Below are 24,741 nucleotides of genomic sequence, written 5' to 3' on the forward strand. Positions count from 1 at the left end.
TTGAGGATAACATATATTATTATATGTTAATTATATATTATATTAATTATATATTATATTAAATAATAACACATATTATATAATATATGGTTATATAATATAATATATTATATAATAATGTAGCATATATTATTATATAATATATTACATTATATAACAATATATCATATATTATTATATATTATATTATATTATGCATATATTATATTATGTATATAAGATATTTATATAATATATTTATATATTATATTATTTATATAATATATATAAAATATTCAGATTTTAATATATAATATGTATAATGTTCAAAGTTTAAATATATATATACAATCTTTTTAGCAACTCTTTCTCATGGGAGTATTTTCCTTACTCATAATTTTCATCTCACAGTATTTTTTGTCCCGGGAGTCCTAATACAGTGGTACATTAAAATCAAAATGATGAAGAAAAAGGAATATTTTGAGAGTTGGGATTGACTGTCGAGCTTTACTTTCTGTGCTCCCATGTCCTAAACGGATGCTTTACAAGAAATGGCCCACAGATGAGGAATAACCGATTTGCTCATTAAGCTGATTTCCACACGGTTGTCTCTGGAAATATGCAGCTCCTCTTTTCCTATTTCATCACTTTTTGGTGTGCATGTGCTTATGCAGATGTAATGCAGGCACACGTCACTTATGTATGAAGCAGAATTTACCATGTTTAGCCTTACAGAATTTACAAAGTTAGCCTTATGAAAATATAATAATGTAGGAAGAAATTATTATTTCTAAGTAGGCAATCTCAGGAATATTATTTCACCTATATATTGATAGAAATTCATAATATAAGAATTATAACGTATAACATGTTTATTATATAATATATAATTAGCAGTGATTTACAAAGGACTATTTAAATTTTTATTACTTTTTTTTTTATTTGAGACAGAGTCTTGCTCTGTTGCCCAAGCTGGAGTGCAGTGGCACGATCTCGGCTCACAGCAACCTCTGCCTCCCAGGTTCAAGCGATTCTTCTGCCTCAGGCTCCCGAGGAGCTGGGACTGCAGGCATGCACCACCATGCCTGGCTAATTTTTGTATTTTTAGTAGAGATGGGGGTTTCACCATATTGGCCAGGCTGGTCTCAAACTCCTTACCTCATGATCCGCCCGCCTCAACTTCCCAAAGTGCTGGGATTACAGGAGTGAGCCAGCACACCTGGCCATATTCATTACTTTTATATCTCTTTAATTTGTGCATGGTTTGTTTTAGAAAATATTATTATGCATAGAAAAATGAAATGACTTTTTAACTATAGTTTTAGAAAAACCTTAGAAAACAGCATGTTGAATGTGACCACTGAGTAGGATCCTTTTTTTTTCCTGCAGTAGCAGCAAAAATTAATTTTTTAAATTATATTTTATTTCATAAAATGTACCTTGAGGCCAGGCACTGTGGCTCATGCCTGTAATCCCAGCAATTTGGGAAGCTGAGGCAGGTGGATCACTTGCAGTCAGGAGTTTGAGACCAACTAGGCCAAGAGATGGTAAAACCCCATCTCTACTAAAAATACAAAAATTAGCCAGGTATGATGGCATACATCTGCAATCCCAGCTACTTGGGAGGCTGAGGCAGGAGAATCACTTGAACCCAGGAGGCTGAGGCTGCCGTGAGCTAAGATACATCACTGCACTCCAGTCTGGGTGACAGAGCAAGACTCTGCAAAAAAAAAAAAAAAAAAAAGAAGTACCTTAAAAAATTTAAACATTATAAATTTGTAATAAAGTGTGTGAGATGGGGAGGGATGAGAAGAAGGGAGAGGCTTGTTATCGTCTAGCATTTTTCCTGAACATTGTCTGATTTAATGTTGCTACTGAATCTTGCTGTCTAGACTCTTCTTTAAGGCATGAAGCCTGTGAGGGTGGCTACACCTAATGCTAGGAAGCTTAAGGGAGTCCACTTCGTTCGTCTCTGTCTAACAATCTCCTCTCTCTCTCTCCAACCTGTCTCCTTGTTGCATCCCTGTGCTTCCGTCTGCCACCTCGTAGCCATGCCAAAGTCAATGGTCGCGTATATCTAATAATAAATAGGTGGGTACTTCAATGTTTTCTCTCTTATTTTTGTTCAAAGCTGTTTCTTGCTGTGTTAAACTCTTAACTGCTTTATACATGAAAAATCGTGTTGTCAGATAGTGGACAATGGTCTTCAGGTATGCTCATGGATGTATTTTGCAAACCAAACCATTTGGTGTCTGTACTGAATGGTACCACCAAGTGGATGTGGAGGCTGTTGAGGGTCTTCAGCTGGTGCTCAGCCTTTGGCCTTGGTTCGAACTTATGTCCCATTCATTCTGTTCTTTGGTAGAATTAGTGCAAGGCTTGCCTGAGAACACCTCTCCCTCTTGAACACATAACCGAGAGCTCAGCTCAAGAACCACCTCCTCCACAAACCCTCCCATAAATGCCAACATTCCTGCTAAGAGTAATCCACCTTCCCTCTGAACCCCCATAGCACTCCATCACTGATGCTATCCTGACATCTGCCTTCCAGTCCTCTGTCTGATCTCCTGCCTGCTTGTCTTATCTGCCTTGCTAGAGTAGGGGCATAACCTCCTCAGATCCGGACTCCCTCTATGATTTACCAACATGTCCCCATATCACCGACCCCAGTGCCTTACCCATGAAGTGATATTCGATAGACATTTCCTCAATGAAATGAAAGTAGTCACAATATATGGTTTTAAAAACATCACTTTCTTCAAATATATCTCTACTTGAAAGATCAACATATTATTGAAGAGGGATATTTTACATCACCAGATTTCATATGTTTGCACAGCACAAAAGGCACCAAGATGGCACTGAGACATGGACTTTCCTTAAAATGCATATCACCTAGCTGGGGAGATAAAACATATAATGTCCATGCAAAATAAAAAGCAAGTTTGGATAAATGTTGTGCAATGGGTTATCCTCCAGAGTTATCCTTTGGGAACTAACTTACTAAACTATTTTACTTTACTAAGTAGATGAATTCAAGTATTCACTCTTGTAACTGCATGCCATTAGTAATAAGGCTAGTAATTTATATCTAGCTTTATTATCTAGAGAAATATGTCTTGCAATAAATCCAATTAACAAAATAATTCTTCAAAAGATTTGTTGGTTTTCTACCCCATTCGCTTTTCTTATAGGTAAAATCCTCAGGCAGACAACCAAATCACAAACCCTAAGAGGCAGAATTTCTAACAAAGTATGAAAAGCAGAGAGTCACTGTGTGGATTGCTGAGGGAGGAAGAATGAACGAGGCCTGCCAGGTTTCTTGGGGGCTGGTTTTTGACAAGCTGAGAGAGAAACATCAACATCAGGTTTTTCAACTGATAGGTAGAGAAGTAAGAAACAGACTCTAGCTAGAAATCCTGAGCAATACTGTAAATCCCATCTCTCCAAACATAAGGAACTCCTCACTCTCTTTTTCTCTGTGTTTCTTATAAAGCATTTAACATTTGCTTTGTAAAGAGAAGGCTGAGACCCATGAGAGGGCAAGAGTTGGTTTGATGGGCTCCCTTGGCAGCAACTGGTATGACTTTTGATCCCAAAGGTCCAGACTTATATCATGAATGGGAGCTTATGCCCCTTACCCCAAGCCACAAGGCCAGCGAGTTCTCTCAGGACTTCTTAGAAGTATCAAAGTTCAAAGTCACCCCAAATGACTAAAAACTTGCAATATTCCATCTTTACCTTCTTTCCAGTGAACTCTCATGTTTTTGTGTGAATATTAACATGTTAAGAGCAGCCAGAGGCCAGGCGCGGTGGCTCACACCTGTAATCCCAGCACTTTGGGAGGCCGAGGTGGGCAGATCTCAAGGTCAGGAGATCGAGACCATCCTGGCTAACACGGTGAAACCCCATCTCTACTAAATATGCAAACAATTAGCCGGGCGTGGTGGCGGGCACCTGTAGTCCCAGCTACCTGGGAGGCTGAGGCAGGAGAATGGCGTGAACCCGGGAGGTGGAGCTTGCAGTAAGCAGAGATGGCACCACTGCACTCCAGCCTGGGCGACAGAGTGAGACTCCGTCTCGGGGAAAAAAAAAAAAAAAAAAAGTAGCCAGAGCTGTGCCTGAAAGGAAATGTTATCAGACAAGCCTGTCTCTCATTTTATAACATGTGCTTCTGAAATGCTGTATGCAGTGTTGAATGGGGCTGATTACCATTAGAATGACAGAGTGAATCCTTTAATGAAGTGTCTAAGCTTGCTTTCTAGCATAATTTATTTCTTTATGTTCAATGCTGTTTTATAAGGAGAATAAAATGTTTATAAATGTTAGTTCTGGGCTGAAAGAGGGAGCACACCTACAATTCAACTTAAGAGATGATTAAAATTTAGACATGACTTTACAAGTTGTAAGGTAGGGTAGTGTGTTGAGGACAGTAGGTCACTTTGATAACATTTTTAAAATATGGATAATTGTGGTTAAGTTGCAACTGACCTAGTAAACAGTGTACATTTTACCAACACACATAATTAAGATGTAACATTCAGGCCAGACACAGTGGCTCATGCCTGTAATCCCAGCACTTTGGGAGGCTGAGGCAGGTGGATCATGAGGTCAGGAGTTCAAGACCTGCCTGGCCAAGATGGTGAAACCCCGTCTCTACTAAAAATACAAAAATTAGCCGGGTATGGTGGTGGGCACCTGTAATCCCAGCTACTCGGGAGGCTGAGGCAGGAGAATTGCTTGAACCCGGGAGGCTGAGTCTGCAGTGAGCCGAGATCACGCCAATGCAGCAATCTAGCCTGGGCAAGAGAGCAAGACTCCGTCTCAAAAAAAATAAATAAATAAAAAATAAGATGTAATATTAAATTCACAAATCAAATGCTTCTATGTGAATACAATCTTCTAAAAGTGCTTTTGAGATCTAGATAATAATATATCTTAAACATTATTTGACTTTAAATGTTATTTGTATTAAACACTGCACAGGTGCAAGTCACCTTTCTGCTAACAGTCTAATGATAACAGTGTCAGTGCAGTTTACATTACCGCATATTCCAAATTAGAATCATAAAAACAAACGATGCTGAGACTAAGGAGATTTTACAATGCTAGAATTTCCATTTTCTTTAATGGAAAGTAGTTTACTATGTAGCTTTTCAAAGTCAGGTCCTTGTACAGAATTGACCCTCCTTGAGCGTCCCTGTCACGTAATTTGTTTCTTCTGTTTCAAATAAGGATGTAACTCCAGTGCATAAAATTTCTTCACCCAAGATTCAGTGAATAACAGTGTACCCCAAGCACAGTACTGCATTTTGTAAGGGTGATGAGTCGAGCAGGACTGGATTCTGTCTTCAAGGGGAAAGTCCCCAGAACCAATACTTAGAATAAAATGACAGAGTCACAAATGGAGAAACACACACCCTGGGAGCTGCACAAAGCTGTGGAAGTGTAAAGAGTGAGTGAAGACACAAACAGATACTTGTCATCTGCTTTGTTAGAACATGAAAGGAGACAGCCATTTTGTTTAATGGTCGGTGAGAAGGTTAGAGCTCAGAGCCCGAATAAGGGCAAGGAGACACAGTTACCAGTAATGTGAAAGAGAACCCCACGGGAAGACATGCACTTCCTGTGGAGAAAGACATCCAAAGCAGCCTGACTGAAGGCAGCGGAGGAGGGGGCCTCTCCGAGAATCCTGTTCATCATCACACTTACTATTTGGAGTCCCAAAGTCAAAATCCTTCATATGACCATTAGGTAATTTGCACCTGATGTTCAGTAAAGAATTACAAGTCTTATAAGTTCCTTAGCCTGAAGTTTCCGGGAGTATTTTTACTAGAGTGGGTTTTTAAATTTTGGTTTTGGAAAATCAAGATCCATTTTCTTTTTATTTGCTAGGAAGGAAAAAAAGCTGAATTAAAATACACAGGCTTTCCCAGAGAGTCCATTCAGCTGTTGCTTCTAGCAACCACAGCTGGGTCTGCCTCAGAAGCTTGCATTTGTGCAGAGTCACCTCTGCCGGAGCCCCATTCCTCAGGGGATGCAGCAGTTGAGATCACACAGAGAAAGCCCAGTAAACAGAACCCTGGGACCACTGGGAAACAGATTGCCCTTTTGATTATCTTCTGAATGGCCTTCTATAAAATAGCCGAGTTCTGTTAAAGAAGGTGCTGATGACAGAATTATAGTCTAAGTTTAATACTTTCCCTATCATCCATCATTGTGTAGGCTCTTACAAAAACACGTTTCTAATTCTGCTTTTTCTTTAGAATGAGTTTATGATGCAGATTATCAAACCGTAATATATTAAAATCTACCATTAGAAGATGGCTCCTTACTTTAAAATGTTTCCTGTGTAATTAACCACTGTGTTAAATGCTTAACAGAAACCACCTTAATTTTTACAACCTCCTATAAATAGTCACTATTATTTCAGCTAACTGAGACTTAAAGATAGGTTACATACAATGAGATCACTTGGACACAGGAAGGGGAACATCATACACTGGGGCCTCTCATGGGGTGTGGGGAGGGGGGAGGAATTGCATTAGGAGATATACCTAATGTAAATGACGAGTTAATAGATGCAGCACACCAACATGGCACATGTATACATATGTAACAAACCTGCACGTTGTGCACATGTACCCTAGAACTTAAAGTATAATAAAAAATAAATTAATAATCATAAAGAAGAATAGGTTACATAGCTTTGCCATCTCACCTAGCTAGTTAGTTTTCTGGTGAAGACTTGAACCCAAGTCTTTTAACATTCTTCTCTATGTCCTCTAAGATCAATGTTATGATAAAAATGAGAAAAAGAGAGAGAGAAAAGTAAAAGGATTCACACGTGTCTTTTTGAAACAGTACGCTTTATTCATTTTTAAAATATTTTTTATCTATGTTTTATGCACACAGTTTTTTATAATACAAGGTACAATTCTCTGAAATTTCTCAAGATAGCTAATAAACTCCTAGACTAGTAAATGACAGCCTGATACGTAATTTCTTTTTTTCTTTGTCGTCCATCACAAGCTCATGAGGTTAAACTGCGCCAGAGAGGGTCTGGGGTTTGTGCCTCTAAGGTCAGAGGGAACGACCTGTGTTAGATGCAGAATTCCCTTCTCATTTGTCCCCAGCTGCATCTTGTCCCATTCCAAGTTTCTAGAAATCTGCCTTGTGGACCTGCTTCCAGAAGGCTTACTCCAGTGTCTTCCTCTGATTCTTTCACTGAACGATCTCTCCTCAATGTGCCCTGCTTGCGGCCTGGCAGTTTGGGGGCATCGTTGCTTGAGGACATCTGCTGTGTAGCTGTAGTAGCAGCTGCGGAAACAGCCTCCCCTCTTTGAGTTTCACTCTGTTAATAGCAGTAATTGTTAGAACGTATTTTTCTTGTCATATGAGGTTGCAGCAGTGTCAGTGCAGACCTTTAAGATTCACTCTGAGGTGGTCACACCTCCACACTGAAACCACCAAAGTCCTTGTCTTAATAAAGGTATCTTTTCATTTATAAAATGCATCCCTGAAGAGAACAAATACATACTGACGACTGTGCAGCAGCCGATCACTTCCACATTTAATAACATTTCACATGGAGAGTCCTGACAAAGCAGGAACAGCAAATGTGTTCCCTGTGATTTGGTGTCTGGCACTGGTGTAGAAGAGATGGGTTGCAATTTTAAGACTAGCTAACTTCTCCAAAGTCGAGAGGATGAATTGAATAGCTTAGGAAAATAAGGAAGTAGTATGTCAGTGTAACTCCTTCCACCAATGTAGAACTCGCCTCAGATTCTCTGTCTCCGTTAAATTAACAATCTGTTTCTGGCATACTGTCGTTTACCTGCTGGACATCCTGTGCAAGGGAATTGTTTGAATGATAATGTAAAAGTGTAGGGACAGTGTGGATTCCTTGCAACCATTAACCAAAATGATAGGCATGTTTACAAATATCAAATCAATAAGTTGAAAGTAAACCTGCATTTTATCTAACCAAGCCTCATTTGGTAGAAAATTAATTAACTTTCACAAAGTTAAATAGTTTACTCAGAGCCTACAATTATCCAGATAGAATAATATTATTTATTGTCCATCTTGTTAGAACCCTGCTAAAAATTTCTGGATTAACTGTGATAAATAGAGAAGACTATCAGTATGTCTACTAGGCTTTTTCTTTATATAGACTTTATTGCCCACAAATTCTTTAAAACATTAATTTGAGTATGAATAAAAAGGTATGCTCTTTAAAAATGTAGGAGAAGGAAGGGACTTGTTATGGTCCACTAAGACATAAACTGTAGCATCCCCGGCTGCTGAGTGCGCTCACCAGAAGCTCTCTCTCCCTGCATTCTTTCTCTGGTTCAGGATCTCACACAGTCTTCCCACGCTGCCAATCAACAGTTCGCATCAGTAACTCTCACGTGGGGACATGATGCAGACGTGTCACTCCTGAAAACATTTAGCTTCCATGGCATATGCCTTAGCTGGCAGAGTGGGATTCGTCTACACAAAGGTTGACTAAAAGCACACATTCTTTAAGAAATGTTTAAAAACTTACAAATATGTAAATTACTTGATTCTTGCAAGATGGTTTGTTGCGTTACTAAAAATGCATGATATAATTGCCTCAGCGGTCTCAGTATGCTCTCTCCTTTACAAACCTGCAATCCTGTCCACTCTCGGATCAGTTGCCAAGACTAGGGTTCAAAGCAAACACGCTATTGATGCCACCCTGGAATGCATTTGGCACTAGGGCGTTACTGCAACAGGCATACAGGAATGCAATAGTGGATGATATGTAGCATGATATGTGATCTCTGACATTCCTTATAATTCTTCTGTTCTCATCTCCTTTTTTTCCTTTCTATTTCAATTACTTTGAGCAGCATCAAGAAAAAATTACCAATCCACCAAAATGAGTAAGTCCCCCTGTGAAGCCATGAAATGCTTGCTCTACATGATGCCATTTCATGCTTCTACACCCTAAACTCTGACCATTTTCTCCTCCGGGAAAAATGTCAAGTTTAGGTGTCGATAGCTTTCATTACCAACTAATCACTAGAACCTGAATTAGAAAAGCTAACAAAACCTAACCGAGTTTACAGTTTGTTTTTAGAAAGAACTTAAAACAAACAAACCAACAAGAAAGTGACAAAACGCTAACACCCCACCTTGTGAGGTCTTTGTACATGCACTGATTTCATTCGTGTTTATCCTCCTTTTACTTGCCCCTCACTCAAATCTCTCCCAACACCCTTTCCTCTTCTGACTCAGCTGCTCTCTGCCAACAGACTGGCCCACCCGGAAGGAAGCCTCCCGGACCTCACCATGATGCACCTGACCACCAAGCTGGAGAAGCCGGAGGTGAGGAAGTTGGCTGAGCCTGGGGAGGAGAAGCCCGAGGGCTACTCTGAAAAAGCCCAAAAGGGTGATCTTGGGAAAGACAGCGAGGAGTCAGAGGAGGACGGAGAGGAAGAGGAGGAATCCGAGGAGGAGGAAGAAACATCAGGTAAACAGCCGCTCAGAGAATGCTGGCTGCCAGACTAAGTGAAGGAAACATTGACTTGCTCCAAAAGAATACATATTTGACCCAGTCCATGACATAAAAATTAGAGTGGTTTTTGTTTGGTTGCTATAGTTTTAATATTACTGTTCCAATTGCTCCAATTTCCTTTTAATTCTGACTGAGAAAAGACCAGATGGCTGGTTCTCAGTGACTGACCCACAAGTAGCACTCCTGGCCAGACACTGGTGGGGCATGGTGTTGACCACGTGCTCAGTCAGAGCCTCTCTGTTTCTACCAGATGCAGGTACAGCCTGGCTGTGCAGAATCTCCAAAGGCTGTAGACATCGCCTTTACAAATGCATTCTCAAGAAACCATTCTTTTCCAGGAAACTGATAATTAAGAATGTATTTCTAGCTCTGATTTGATGCCTAAGGACATGGACACTGGAGGAGAAAGTCAGCAGTTGGATAATTATAATTTCAAGCAAACTCCTAGAGATGTTTTTGTCAATATTGCTGTTTTAGGGGTTTCACTCTTTATTCTTTGGGCTCTTTCTACTTCCCTTCCTAAACTTGAAATAATGTTTTAATAGGGCATGATGAACATTGAGCAGCCTCAGTGATCAGGAAATGTTATCTGACAGAGAATATAAAGTCTACATAGCCGTTTCCAGGAAGTCTGGGACAACCCAGAGAGCATCATCTCTGGGGTGAGGTTCTGGGGCTATCACCTTAAGATGCTGCACTTGTCTTTGCTGGTCAACTGTCCTTAACAAAATTAGAAAATAAAAAAGTAGCAGGAGGACTCCTTCCAAAGGTTTATGCCCCTTAAACTTGGTCTTCTTTCCTCTCTCATCTCAGAACACAGAGGAGAGGACCAGAAACGTTCTCTCCATATCTGATCATTGTGAATTCCTCAGTGTGAAGCGGAGACCCCAGGTCTGTGAGGCCAAGTACCTAAGTCTAGGATTTTATTACATTACTTCAAGATGGATTTTGAGCTTTACTAATAGGTCCTGCCCAAAATTGCACAGCCCCTTTTCTCTCAATCCCTCATGTACGTGGCAGCTACGCGTCTAAATCATGCTCATTTATTACCTACACCTTTTTATTGACTACCATCTGAGTCACTCTCTAAATACAGTAGTCCTGCCTTAGCCTTGGGGGACATATTCTAAGACTCCCAGTAGATGCTAAAACCTCAGATAGCACTGAACCCTGTGTACACTGTGTGTGAATTTCTTTTTCCTTCTTTACAATTACACAGATAGAAGAGTTGCTCTTACCTTAGATCTTAGCAACCTCGGTGTACATTTTTTTCTTTCCTTATTAATAAAATTGAGAACTGTTACCATTAACTTAAAGGAAGCATTTTGTGGCTGCTCTCTGGCATATTCAAATTGCCAGCATCACTACTCTTTCACTTGGAGTCATTAGAAAGTAAAATAAGAGTGACTTGAACACAGCAGGGCAATACTGCAGTGAGACAGCTACTAATGCAGTGAGACAGCTACTAAGACAGCTACTGCAACTGAGACAGCTACTAAGTGACTGACCACTGGGCAGGGAGTGTAGACAGCATGGCCCTGCTGGACAAAGGGATTCACATTCCAAGGGGAAGGACAGAGTGGGACAGCATGAGATTTCATCCTTCTACTCAGAACAGTATGTAACTTAACACTTCTGAATCATTTCTGGAATTTTCCATTTAATTTTTTTGGACTGTGGTTGACTGCAGGTAACTGAAATCTTGGAAAGCATAGCCATGGATAAAGGAGAACTACTGTAAGCATGTTTCACAATAACTAGAACCTTACTTAGCTTTCAGAACCAGGTACAGTAACTGTTGCATCTACCCAAGCCAGTTAAAGAAGCTACTTAAAGAGATACTTAGGACTTGTAATCTGCCAAGATAGACTTGTGAGCTTTTGTTTACAAACAAGACAGGCTGATATTACAGAACAGTCCTGTTGTGACTTTCAGTCAATAAAGTGAGCCAGCACAGTCCTTCTTGATAGAAGCATGACTCCTTTGTTAGCATAAGGTAGAAATAATAAAATAAGTAATTTGATTAAAAATTATTATTTGAATAAATCTGACCATGTTTCAGAAAACCATGGGCTGAGTCATTCTGCTGCTTAGAGTTCACTTCTGATTCTGACAAGGAGCAAAAGCTCTTCCTGCCCATGCAGGGCTCTGACTGGTTCACTTTTTCATGGAAACCAGAGAACTTTACCACTCACCAGTTAAGCCTTGTCAAAGGAGACAGGCCACTTATAAAAGTGCTGTTGTGGCAAGAAAGATGTCCTTTAGAAGGAGTTAAGATTATTTAATATTCCTAGAATATTAGGAAATTATAGTTTGGTCTTAAGAGTAAATAACATCAAAGGGGCTGGGCATGGGGGCTCACGCCTGTACTCCCAGCACTTTGGGAGGCTGAAGCTGGCAGATCATTTGAGGCCAAGAGTTCAAGACCAGCCTGGCCAACATGATGAGACCTTTTTTCTACTGAAAATACAAAAATTAGCTGGGCATGGTGGTATGTGCCTGTAGTCCCACCTACTCAAGGAGAATCGTTTGAACCCAAAAGGCAGAGGCTGCAGTGAGCTGAGATTGTGCCACTGCACTCCAGCCTGGGCTACAGAGCAAGACTCTGTCAGAAAAAGGAAGGAAGGGAGGGAGGGAGGGACAAGGGAAGGAAGGAAGGAAGGAAGGAGGGAAGGAGGGAGGGAGGGAGGGAAGGAAGGAAGGAAGGAAGGAAAAAAAAGGAAGAAAGAAAGAAAAGTAAATAATGTTGATCATGCCACTGCACTCCAGCCTAAGCTACAGTGCAAGACTCTGTCAGAGAAAGAAAGGAGGGAGAGAGACAGAGAGAAAAGGAAGGAAGGAAGGAAGGAAGGAAATGTCAAAATCCTTCTTTACACTAATCAAAAGGTAGACAAAAGCCACATTGTCCCTCCAACTCTCAATTTATGATATCTGTGTCATCATGACTTGGGATTCTTATATCATCCTTATTCCAGATTTTGGTTTTCTTAGAATTCATCCACTATAATTATTTTGCAGCCTCTCATTCCAACCTGAAAGTGACAAGATATGCTTTAAATGATAATGTTTTAAAAATGTTACGCTCTTGTCTGTACTTCCTGTTTTGCAGATTTAAGGAACAAATGGCACCTGGTGATTGACCGCCTCACTGTGCTCTTCTTAAAATTCCTGGAGTATTTCCACAAGCTGCAGGTGTTCATGTGGTGGATTTTGGAGTTGCACATCATCAAAATCGTTTCCTCTTACATTATCTGGGTTTCCGTGAAAGAGGCAAGTGAACATTTGTCCTATCATCAGGCTGAATAGAAGCACAGTAGGTCCTCATTTTCCTTTTCCAGCTGTCCATGATTTTTTTAATGTAATCCCCATTACATTAGGGTATCAAGACTCCAAGATAAGTACTTACACTTACAGAAATCCGAGGGTCAGGAGCACTGAGAAAAAGGAAAGAGGCTCATGGCTGAGTTTCTCATTGGCTTGGTCATATTACAAACGCTACTTATTTTCATCTAGTCCTTAGGGAAGTGTGTGAGAGCAGGCTGCCCTTCTGCCCCTGCCTATGGGAATCTATCTCCCTAAATTCTCCAAGGAAAACAGGAGCATTCCAGTTTACGTTACCAAGGAGAAAGTTCAGTTTCCAAAATCTAATAAAATCTTTAGTAGAGCTCACCTTACTATTGGATTTCTTGAGACAGAACACGAAGTCTTCAGCCATGCACCTGTACTGCACTTCTGTTTCCTTGATTGTAAAGAAGAGAGTCATCATCCAGCCAACAGATTATTTAATGTTCACTGCAGAGAAATTAGCTTTCTTTCCTTTTATTCAACAAATAGCATTTGCATACTTCTGTATGCCTGGACTATTTCTGAGTTGGTTACAATTCAAGAAGTCTTTGCCCTCTAAAAATTAATCAAGGAAGTACTGCCTATAATCTTTAAAAAGTTACATATATAACAGTAAAATGTCACAGCTACAACACTACAAACCTAAAACGTTTCACAAATAGGTAGCTAAGAGATGAACCTTAATTTGAGCTCTATAGTCTAAACTAGAACTTCTGCCCCAGTTCATGCAAACCGTCTGAAATGGGCAGGGGATCATTGCCAAGTGGGAATGAAAACAGAAGCCCCTCTCTGTGAGATTTGTGGGGGAAATGGCAGCGACTCCATTCTTTTTTTTTTTTTTTTTTTTTTTTAGGATTTTAATTATTTTTGAAACAGTTACTTTTATTCCTTTAAGTATTTTTTTATTATTATTATACTTTAAGTTCTAGGGTACACGTGCACAACGTGCAGGTTTGTTACATATGTATACATGCGCCATGTTGGTGTGCTGCACCCATTAACTCGTCATTTACATTAGATATATCTCCTAATGCTATCGCTCCCCTGTTTCCCCACCCCACAACAGGCCCCGGTGTGTGATGTTCCCCTTCCTGTGTCCAAGTGTTCTCATTGTTCAATTCCCACCTATGAGTGAGAACATGCGGTATTTGGTTTTTTGTCCTTGAGATAGTTTGCTGAGAATGATGGTTTCCAGCTTCATCCATGTCCCTACAAAGGACATGAACTCATCCTTTTTTATGGCTGCATAATGTTCCATGGTGTATATGTGCCACATTTTCTTAATCCAGTCTATCATTGATGGACATTTGGATTGGTTCTGAGCTTTTGCTATTGTGAATAGTGCCGCAATAAACATATGTGTGCATGTGTCTCCATAGCAGCATGATTTATAATCCTTTGGGTATATACCCAGTAATGAGATGACTGGGTCAAATGGTATTTCTAATTCTAGATCTTTGAGGAATCACCACACTGTTTTCCACAACGGTTGAACTAGTTTACAGTCCCACAAACAGTGTAAAAGTGTTCCTATTTCTCCACATCCTCTCCAGCACCTGTTGTTTCCTGACTTTTTAATGATCACCATTCTAACTGGTGTGAAATAGTATCTCATTGTGGTTTTGATTTGCATTTCTCTGATGGCCAGTGATGATGAGCATTTTTTCATGTGTCTGTTGGCTGCATAAATGTCTTCTTTTGAGAAGTGTCTGTTCATATCCTTTGCCCCCTTTTTGATGGGGTTGTTTGGTTTATTTTCTTGTAAGTTTGAGTTCTTTGTAGATTCTGGATATTAGGGCAGTGGCTGCATTCTTAAGTCATGGGGCATATACATTAAATGGAGCCCAAATCTATCCTAATATTTGTATTCATTGAGAGCAAAAGTTTAAGCATTTTAACTGTAGAGGTGAATTGAACAGTTCAGATAAAAATTTGAGGGTTAGGGTATTAAAGAGAAATAGAAAAGAACAAGAGAAGGCATTTGACAAAAAATGCACAAAGACCATTTCTGAAGAAATCCAATCTGAGGTACAGATGCCTTCTGATTCATGAGAAGCTGTGCTGTGGGGTGTGAAGGCGTGTTCAGACAGTGTAATGATGGGAGTGGGCATTAGGGGGAACAGGAAATTCATGGGAGTCAGACAGAGAATCTGCTGTCATAAATCCATCCTGTTGTACAATCTATCCATCAGAAAAGGGTTAAAGGATGCAATTTCTTATAGATCCTAAACAAAAGGCAGACAACTTTTTTCATTATCCTTAATGAGTCCCCAGACATAACCTTGTTAACAGACCATCAAGTAAACAAAATATCTAGTTACCGTGTTACACTCTTAGGAAAACAGCCTTCCATAGAGTATCACCACTCCCTTCTCTGTGATTGACACATTGTGCAGACTTTCAGAATTTTCATTCCTAATTTCATCTCTCTCACCTTTAATTTTAAAACAAGTGAGAGACACATGAGGCATAGAAATCCTGCTCCTTCTGCTGCTAGCATCTGCCAAATCCCGTCGCCGTAAGATTGTTTCGGCCGCTCGTGTTGTACGTGATGTCACCTCACTTGCATGGGGTTTCTGGCCCTGAAGCTTTGGTCTCTGGGTTCTTGACAGTGTGTGCGTCGCTGGCTCTGTCTAATGTAATTGGCACACTGAGCCATCAATTTGGTGACATGCAATCAAAAGACTTCTCTGCAGACCTTCATTGTCCCTTTAAAATGCATCCTATAGGGAAACTTTCCTCCGTGTCCCTGAACTCAGCGCACTTTCTGATCATTCCTAAGAAATACAAAATCCTACAGTGACTTAAGTGAGCAAACTCTCACTTCAGTGGTTAAAATTGTGGAGTCACGGAGAATCATCGAGACTCGGGTCCCTCCGCAGGTAGAAGCTCCCCTTTCCTAGCTGATCCTTTCCTTCTCACCCACACCTCCTTCCTTCCTAACTTCTGTAAGGAAGTTTTTTATTTAAAAAAAAAAATCCACCTCACAGAGGCTCTTTAGTCCTTCTTTTGTTTCATTCTTTCCTGGGCTGGAGCTCAGACTCACAGGCTTAGGGCAAGGCCCCCTGGGATGGGGATGTTGTGACTTGGCCTGTGCCATCCCATGATGGCCTCATGCTCTGGGCTGGCAGCTGGCGGGTAAACCTGCCCTTGCCCTCCTGGAGGCTCCTCGGTGGGGCATCCCACTGGCACTCTTGGCCGGCACCGGTACCCAGCCCCTGGTTGCCCAGCCCCTGGTTGCCCAGCCCCTGGTTGCCCAGCTCCTTCTCCTCCTGGAGTCCTCTGTGGAGTCCTGCTGCCCTTCCAGACAGCTTTCCCTGCAGCCTCGGAGCAGCTCTGGGCGCTCTGTGCCTTCCCATCAGGCCCAGGAGCTGCCCTCACACAGGCCCTGCTCTACTTGCACACATGGGAGCCCGACAGAGAGACTCTGCACCCTGTAGCCAGAGCTCTTCATCTCTCAGGCCCCACGGGTACCAGTGCCCAAGCTCCAGGTGCACGCATCGGGCTCCGAGTGATTAGCTCCTCACTCGGGCTGTGCACAGAGGACATTCTCCTCCCTGCATCTCCACCTGCCCCATCATCTTGGCACTGGGCGGGGGACAGGCAGGACGCAGCCCCTCTCCACAAAGAAAGCTCTTCAGGAGCTGTGGCAGCTTTGGGTTCAAGACATCCTTACCCAAGGCCTCAGTAAGGGTGCTTGTTTTCACAACTTTTGGGTTCATCTCTCCTGCAAATATTAAACCTTTTCGAAGTTATCATCATGAAGCATCTGGAAAAGAAGAAGCTGCTGGAAAAGAAATGGTTAGTGAAACATTTATTTTACATCAACATCTTATTCAGGAGTGACACTGCTTTGGAATAATCTAGATTTAAATATATATATTATATATATATAAAATACATACAACATTTTCTTCTCCTTTTGAAATACACAGCTACTTTCTAATTCCAAAGGCTGTTGGACAGCTCTGTGAGGTCAGGTGAATCTTGAGGAAGAGGCCACACTTTCTGTTAGCACCTCAGCTCTTCCCCGGGGGCCTGGCCAGTTGGAGAAGCTCCATGAATGAAGGAAGGAAGGAAGGAAAGAAGATAATAAAAGGACTTTGCAAACCTGAGGTTTCTCCTTCTTGTCAGTTGAGGTTTCGTCATTATTGTTATATTTTCGCTCTCACTAAGCATTCATTGAGCCTTTTTTAAGAACTCACAATAGGCCGGGCGTGGTGGCTCAGGCCTGTAATCCCGGCACTTTGGGAGGCCAAGACAGGCTGATCACAAGGTCAGGAGATCGAGACCATCCTGGCTAACACAATGAAAGCCCGTCTCTACTAAAAATACAAAAATTTAGCCAGGTGTGGTGGCGGACGCCTATAGTCCCAGCTACTGGGGAGGCTGAGGCAGGAGAATGGCATGAGCTTGCAGTGAGCAGAGATCACGCCACTGTACTCCAGCCTGGGCAACAGAGCGAGACTCCGTCTCAAAAAAAAAAAAAAGAACTCACAATAAAGTGAATGTGTACATGGTGCTAGGTGCTGGTGCAGTAGCTTGAAAGACACACTTGTCTTAGCTCACAGCCTGATGGGAATGGGATGGGAATGGCTGCCAAATAAAACTAAAAGTGATAATAACTGCTGTGCTAGAGGTGTCCACAGTGAGCACTGGCTGCACAGGGAGGAGTATCTCTTGCAAGTGGTTGCAGCCTGGAGGTGATAGTTGCAGCCCAGGTCCTTTGGGGGAGGGAAGCCAGGGATGGGTAAGTGCAGGGACCAGGAGGCTTGGGTTCTCAGAGGCCCCTTCCCTCGAGGCAGGGCCCTCATGCCCCACAAGGTTATATTCAGATAGGATGACAACCCGTGTACAGTGCTTTGTTGGGAAAGCATTATGGCATAAAACTGTTTCTCAAAATCCTTGATAGTAAGAATCACCTGGACACTTGTTATGTATGTGGACCAGTGTCTATTTCCCTAAAATTCTAATTCATCAGGTGTCGGTTGTAGCCCAGGTATTTGTCATAGTCATCGTCCTCCTCCTCCTCCTCCTTCTCCTAATTCTCCTTCCCCTTCCCCTCCTCTTTTCTGCTTCCCCTTCTATCTCCCCTTTTCTCCCTCCTCTTCTTCTTCCTTATCCTTCTTCCTCCCCCTCCTCCTCCTCCTCCTCTTCCTCCTCCTCCTCTTCCTCCTCTTCTTCCTCCTCCTTTCTTCTTCCCTTCCATGAGATTCTTACCATCAGGGAAATGATGAGATCATGATCTCTGTAGATGACAGAACTGTGAGAGGGCATGGTGCACTGAGGTTTGCACTGGGCTTGCTATTTTTATGGAATGAAGTATCATACTTCACTGAGCCCCAGTGTTTCTATTCGTAAAATGATAAAATAAAAATATTCACCTCACAGAGGCTCTTTAGTCCTCTAATTTGACTTCTCTAGGATGCTGAGGACTCGGGATCCTTTCCTTGTCATTGAAGCTCTCCCTCTTTGTTTTGAACATCAGCTCACCTTCCCGGCCCTTCCCCACCGCTTCGTCAGACCCTTCCTGTCTCGTTCCTGGGCTCCTCCTTCCCTTCCCACCAGCCTCCTCAGCGTGTTCCTCAGGTTCTGTCCACAGCCTGTGTCTGTTCTTGACTGTCATGGGTGAGCTCACTAGCTCACAAGCACAGGACTGGTTCAGTTGCCCTTCACCTGCTGCGAGTCCTAAAATCTATGTCAACTCACTGCTCTCTTTGAACTCCAGGCCCCTGTGTCCATGGGACAGCTGGGCCTGACCCCACTTCTTGAGTGGCCCCAAAGCACTTTCAGGTGACCTACTCACTCCCTCTGCCTCCACTCCCCTTTTGATTGCTCTTACAGATTCCCAGCTTTTCCCAGTCTTTTCTCTTTCCAACACGTATTCCACAATGCAGCCAGAATAGTCTTCCCACAGGGTAGACGTGATCATGAGAGCCCTCTACCGAAACCTTGCAGCAGCTGCCTCTCATCCCCACGATAACGTAGTATAAGACCCCCATGATCCAGCCCAGACCACTTCACCTTTGCCATCCCTGGACAGTCTAGGACGCCAGGTGGGTTTTAAAGTCCTCTGACAGGTTTCAGATGACACTTCTCTCACCATGAATCACTTGCTTCTCCAAGGATGGGCAGCCCATGCTCTCCCAAGTCTGGAAGGGCCTTGGACCTGCTTTTTCTTTTGCCTGTCTAACTGCTATTTATTCTTCCGGTCTCAGTCCCCTTATGCTGTCACCAAGTGCCTTTGTGCCTCCATCTGTCCCTCCCACATGCCTCCTGCGGGCAGGGAATCCTCAAAGGATGTGTCACCTTGAACCTGGTTAAGACTTAATGAAAGTTACTATCTTTACTTCTCTTTTCCCATCACTCAGAAAATTGAAAGTTCTGAATAAATTGTGCTGTCTTTATACTAAAGGCTTTAGATACATAGTAACAGACATAACAGAGTTAATTTCACAGCTTCTTTAATAGGGTTTGCTTTTTAATATCCAAATTGACGAGACACTTGCTGATGGCTAAAGAGGAAGTCAGTTCGCTAATCTGTCTGTTTTGTTCAAAGGTAACTTTGATTATGTTTATGAGTGAGTTGTGGTTTACAGGGCCTTTCCATGTACAGTGTTTCTTTCATCTTCAATTAATTCTATAAGGCATCTCCTCCTACCCTAATATTTCAGCACTTAATTTTCAGAGAGGTTCCTTGCATTGGACAGTGACAAATAGTTGAGTAGAAGAATAACAGGTAACAAATAGCAGAATTAAATACTGTCATGCAGTCTCCACATTTTCTTCTTTTATAGTTTTTTTAACTTTTTTTTTTTGAGACGTAGTCTCACTCTGTCACCCAGGGTGGGGAGTGCAGTAGCACGATCTTGGCTCACTGCAACCTCTGCCCTCTGAGTTCAAGTGATTCTCCTGCCTCAGCCTCCCAAGTAGCTGGGATTACAGGCGCCTGCCACCGAGTCCAGCTAATTTTTTGTATTTTTAGTAGAGATGGGGTTTCACCATCTTGGCCAGGCTGGTCTTGAACTCCTGACCTCGTGATCCACCGACCTCAGCCTCCCGAAGTGCTGGGATTACAGGCATGAGCCACCGCACCCGGCCTCTTCTTTTATAATTTTATAAGCCAAGTAGGTAACTATGTCTCTTATAGCCCACAAGGCTTAGCCCACAATGCTTGGTACATGTTTAGTTGTATCAAATGAGAGCATGCTGTTATTTCTACCTGATAATATTAAACATTTCTAGAATATTACTTTCACAATATTCAGAATAAATGAGCACTTCCCATGCCTGAAGAAGATGATGGTCCTTCTATACTGTCCGATGAACTATTAACTATACTACAGAATTGTCTGATGAACTATTAACTATACTACAGAATTGCTAGAAATGTGAGAACATCTGGCCTGATCAATGAACTCGCATGCAGTCCAAAGTCAACAGTTCAAGCTGAGCTCATAAACTTGCCGCTCTGACCAGCTTCCCTGTCAGCACTGCTGTGTCAGTCATGGTACTGTTACCCACTCAGGCTCTCAAGTGGAAACCTGGGAGTCACTCCTTGAACCTTCTCTCCTACCCACCGGCCCACCAAGCCAATCAGTCATCGAGTCCAGCTAATTTTGCCTCCCATCTTGAACTCGCGCCTCCTCCCCATCTTCCCTGGGCTATTGCAGCAGCATGTGAGTGGGTCACCTAACCTCACATCCAATCCCCACAGTGCACCCTCCATTCATCAGTTACATTGATCTCAATGGGAAGCAAATCTTACCTCCAAATTCCCAGTGTAATACCCCTCCACAGCTCTCCGTTTTCTGAAGACTGGGCTCCTGCGCCATAGCATGGTGTAAGAAGGATCCGTCAGAACTTGGCTATAGCTGCACCTCCAGGCTCACCTCCTGCTGCACTTCACACTTTCAACTCTGAACTTTCCAGTTGTTTGTTGTCGCCTGTCCCCACCATACTAGCTCATGCTTTCCTGCCTTCGCCCATGCCTCCTTTACCTAAAGAATCCACCTCTCGTCTTTCTTGGCCTGGCTCAGTTCAGGCAGTTTCTTCTTGAAAATGCTTCCTGACCTCCACATTGGACCAAGGACCCTTCTGGATGCTCTCACAGGAGCCTGCCCACATCGATAGCTTAGCCAGTGCTACATGATAGTGACATCGCCTGCCATACAAGACATAATGTCCCCGAGGGGTGAGACCATAACTCACCTACTTTAGTACCCCAGCACCTAGGGCAATTCCGTGCGCGTGCTAGGAATCCAGTCCACTTTTGCTGAACTGAGTAAATCAAGTCATCCTGTTTTGTGGATGTCCTGTTTGTTATGCCATGTTACGTATTTTTGTCCCCATTTCTGGTTGTATGTTTTCAGGTGTCTCTGTTCAACTATGTATTTTTGATTTCTTGGGCTTTTGCTCTGCCGTACGCCAAGCTGCGCCGTCTGGCTTCAAGTGTCTGCACGGTCTGGACGTGTGTGATCATCGTCTGCAAAATGTTGTACCAGCTCCAAACCATTAAGCCTGAGAACTTCTCTGTTAACTGTTCCTTGGTGAGCCTCGGTGATAGGGGAGTATTCCTGACTGCCCTTTAGCAAAGCAAGGCAGATGCTTGGGGAACCGCCATCCCCAAGCACATTTGGCCTGGCCTGGCTGGGCTTGTAAGTCACCTCTCCCTGGTCGTGCTCTGGCCCTGTGTTAAGCCTCCTCTCATACTGAGGTCTCCCCTGAGATGGGCCTGCCCCTCCCATCCCACCACTGTCCGTTTGCTCAAAGCTGAAGACTAAATAACCCGAGCTCTCCTAATCTGTGAAGCTTTTTTTTTACTCCATTTTCTCTTCTTTTTAGCCAAATGAAAATCAAACAAACATCCCCCTTAATGAGTTGAACAAGTCTCTGCTCTACAGTGCTCCTGTCGATCCTACAGAGTGGGTCGGCCTGCGGAAGTCTTCGCCTCTGCTCGTCTACCTAAGGGTAACGGCTTGTCGTGCTTGGTTTGGGCCTCCACACCGCTATATAATAGTTCAGGACTCTTCCCCGGGACGCTCAACATCACATTTTATAGTAACCACATATTCTCATGTGGGATTTGGCATCACCTTTGCAACAAACTCTAAGTGTTAAAATCAGTATTATGGCACGTTAAAGAGAAAATGACCAAACGGTCTGAGATTGCTTGAATAAAATGTGACAAATACATTCATTGGAACATTATACAATCGTTTTAAGACCATTACAAGGTCAACGGGTGCATTAGAATTGAAGCATGTTTAAAATGTATTAAGTTTTTTAAAAAGCAAATTTCAAAACACTGCGCATAGTATGATCTCTTCTAGACACAAAGAAAAATATTGAGTAAAGTAGACCAAATGCTCAATAGTGATTATTTCTGAGAAGCGGATATAGCCTTACAAGACATTTTTGCTGTGTAAATTCTGTTTCTCTATAGTTTTTAATAAAGAGAATCTATTACATCTAGAAGTAATAAAGCATATATTTATAAAAGGGAACTTGAGTACAAACAGCCATACAAACATAATGAAAACAACATGCTTCAGACTTTTCACGTTTTATTTTTGTGGATTATCTGAGCAGTCCTAATCATGTTACACTGGCAATGCATTTAACGGTACAGCCTCTACACTCAGCACCTGGGATTTTTAAATGTATTAAGCATCCCATTTTCTTTGTGTAGCTTCTAGATTTTTCATCACGTGGTAGATATCTTTTGTACTAGTAGCCACTGTAAATAGCTGTTATGAGGATAAAGCAAATTGGTATTTGAAAAGGGTGATTGAATCGTGTCTGGAACCCATGGTTCCATAAATGTTAACTGTTTTCATTATCTTGAATAATCATTATATCATCACTATTATTATTTTACTGTTGTCAGCATGCTTCTCAATCTATTGCTCTCTGTAGCAAGATTTCAGGGGTGTTCAAAAGTTTCCCCCTAAGCAGCTTCCTGTTCTTCCAACTGGGTGCATTTTCCAGGAGGTCTCTGTACTGTTTTTGCACTTCTAGTCACAAACAAGGCTGAACTGCCCTCCTTGGATAACTGGAAATTGCTTCCTTGGTGTGAGATGTGTAGTTTTGAGAAATAGGAATGAGCAGCAGCATCTTATGTCTGGAGATTCTAGATCCTATTACTTTGGAAATTAGCCTGATTTTCTAATAGAGATAATGCCACAATAAATAAGACAGAGAAAATGAATATTGAGCTCAAAACTGTTTAAGAGAGGTGAGCTTTTATAAAACATTGTCCTTGTAGTTGTAAAGAATATGGGAATTGCTTGAAATTACCAAATCGTACAGCATCTGGCTGACACAGTTGTGTTTCCTTGCTTTGTAGAATAACCTCCTGATGCTGGCTATCCTGGCCTTTGAAGTCACCATTTACCGCCATCAGGAATACTATCGAGGTCGAAACAACCTGACGGCCCCTGTGTCTAAAACTATCTTTCATGACATTACAAGACTACATCTAGATGATGGACTTATTAATTGTGCCAAATATTTCATAAATTACTTCTTCTACAAATTCGGTCTGGAGGTGAGTTTCCTTGCTGACATGTTTTATTTCTCTTTTCCATGAAAATTCAAAAACTGCTTCTGGCCAATTGGCCACTGGAACCTTGTGATACATCTCCAGGCATGATAGCTGTCTCCTTGAGAAGAACAGAAAGTATTTGTACTGATGGTTAACTGGCTTGACTGAAAGTTTTCCAAGACTAGGTGCTGAGCACCCCCCCCACAGCAGTGCCTTGGCCTCTCTGGATCTCCAGAGCAATGTAAATGCATGGCCATCAGTTGCCATGTTAACGGGTTTCTTATTAAGAATAAAGTATTCATCTTCTGGCTGGGTGCGGTGGCTCACGCCTGTAATCCCAGCACTTTGGAAGGCCAAGGTGGGCGGAGCTTCTGAGGTCAGGAGTTCAAGACCAGCCTGGCCAACATGGTGGAACCCCATCTCTACTAAAAATACAAAAATAATCCATGCACGGTGGTGCACGCCTGTAATCCCAGGTATTTGGGAGGCTGAGGCAGGAGAATTGTCTGAACCTGGGAGGCAGAGGTTGCAGTAAGCCAAGATTGCACCAGTGCACTCTAGCCTGGGTGACAGAGCAAGATTCCATCTCAAATTAATTAATTAATTAATAATAAATAAATATTAATCTTCTCTCTGTGCATTCTGAAACCATAAGCTGCAGCCAAAATGAACTGTTTTAACCTAAAATGGTTGTGATAGTGCCTGTGCCTTCATAGAAGGAAGTAGGAATGGTGATGTTTCATGAGGAGATCAAAATTGCTGTTGGCTTTATTGTCTGAAGTGGTTATTATAAGAGCTACTTAGTCAGTTTGTCCCTTGGGAGTAATCTGTACAGTAGTTCTGTCTTCACCTGAGACACTCAAAAGAGCAAGCAGTGGTGAATCTGTGCAGACAGACTGGCCTTGAGGGATGTGGGTCTCCGCCATCTACACAGACCTGATACCTATCACCAGTCCCCTTTCCCATAAGTCTGATATATTTATTTTTTTTGTGCCTCTTTTCATCTTTACACAGACCTGTTTCCTAATGTCAGTTAATGTGATTGGCCAGCGAATGGATTTCTATGCCATGATCCACGCCTGCTGGCTGATCGCTGTCTTATATAGACGCAGAAGGAAAGCCATTGCGGAGATCTGGCCCAAGTACTGCTGCTTCCTGGCATGCATCATCACCTTCCAGTATTTCATCTGCATCGGCATCCCACCTGCTCCTTGCCGAGGTAAGCCTGCCCCTCCCTGGAGCCGTCTACTTTTAGAAGAAGCCATTACCGAGTGGACAGCTGGGAGAAGCGGGGTGAAGAAGAGTATTGATTGTGCTGTTCGCC

The 24,741-nt window shown here is 42.3% G+C and overlaps 1 protein-coding gene across 4 annotated transcripts in view; it reads left to right on the forward strand.

Moving 5' to 3' along the window:
• The window catches only part of PIEZO2 (piezo type mechanosensitive ion channel component 2), a 471,722-nt gene that overhangs the window by 359,583 nt on the left and 87,398 nt on the right, over nt 1–24,741 (forward strand). For 2 of the 4 annotated variants that reach the window (XM_028838161.2, XM_077975335.1), the window contains exons 18-25: nt 2,029–2,070; nt 8,859–8,891; nt 9,264–9,481; nt 12,636–12,796; nt 21,244–21,420; nt 21,716–21,841; nt 23,220–23,420; nt 24,432–24,636. In XM_028838161.2, coding sequence (XP_028693994.2) covers nt 2,029–2,070; nt 8,859–8,891; nt 9,264–9,481; nt 12,636–12,796; nt 21,244–21,420; nt 21,716–21,841; nt 23,220–23,420; nt 24,432–24,636 — 1,163 coding nt within the window. The remainder of the gene's footprint in view (nt 1–2,028; nt 2,071–8,858; nt 8,892–9,263; nt 9,482–12,635; nt 12,797–21,243; nt 21,421–21,715; nt 21,842–23,219; nt 23,421–24,431; nt 24,637–24,741) is intronic. The other 2 variants (XM_028838162.2, XM_077975334.1) reach the window with 1 other exon arrangement.

Source organism: Macaca mulatta, chromosome 18, assembly GCF_049350105.2.
Source record: "Macaca mulatta isolate MMU2019108-1 chromosome 18, T2T-MMU8v2.0, whole genome shotgun sequence".
Classification (NCBI taxonomy): Eukaryota; Metazoa; Chordata; class Mammalia; order Primates; family Cercopithecidae; genus Macaca; species Macaca mulatta.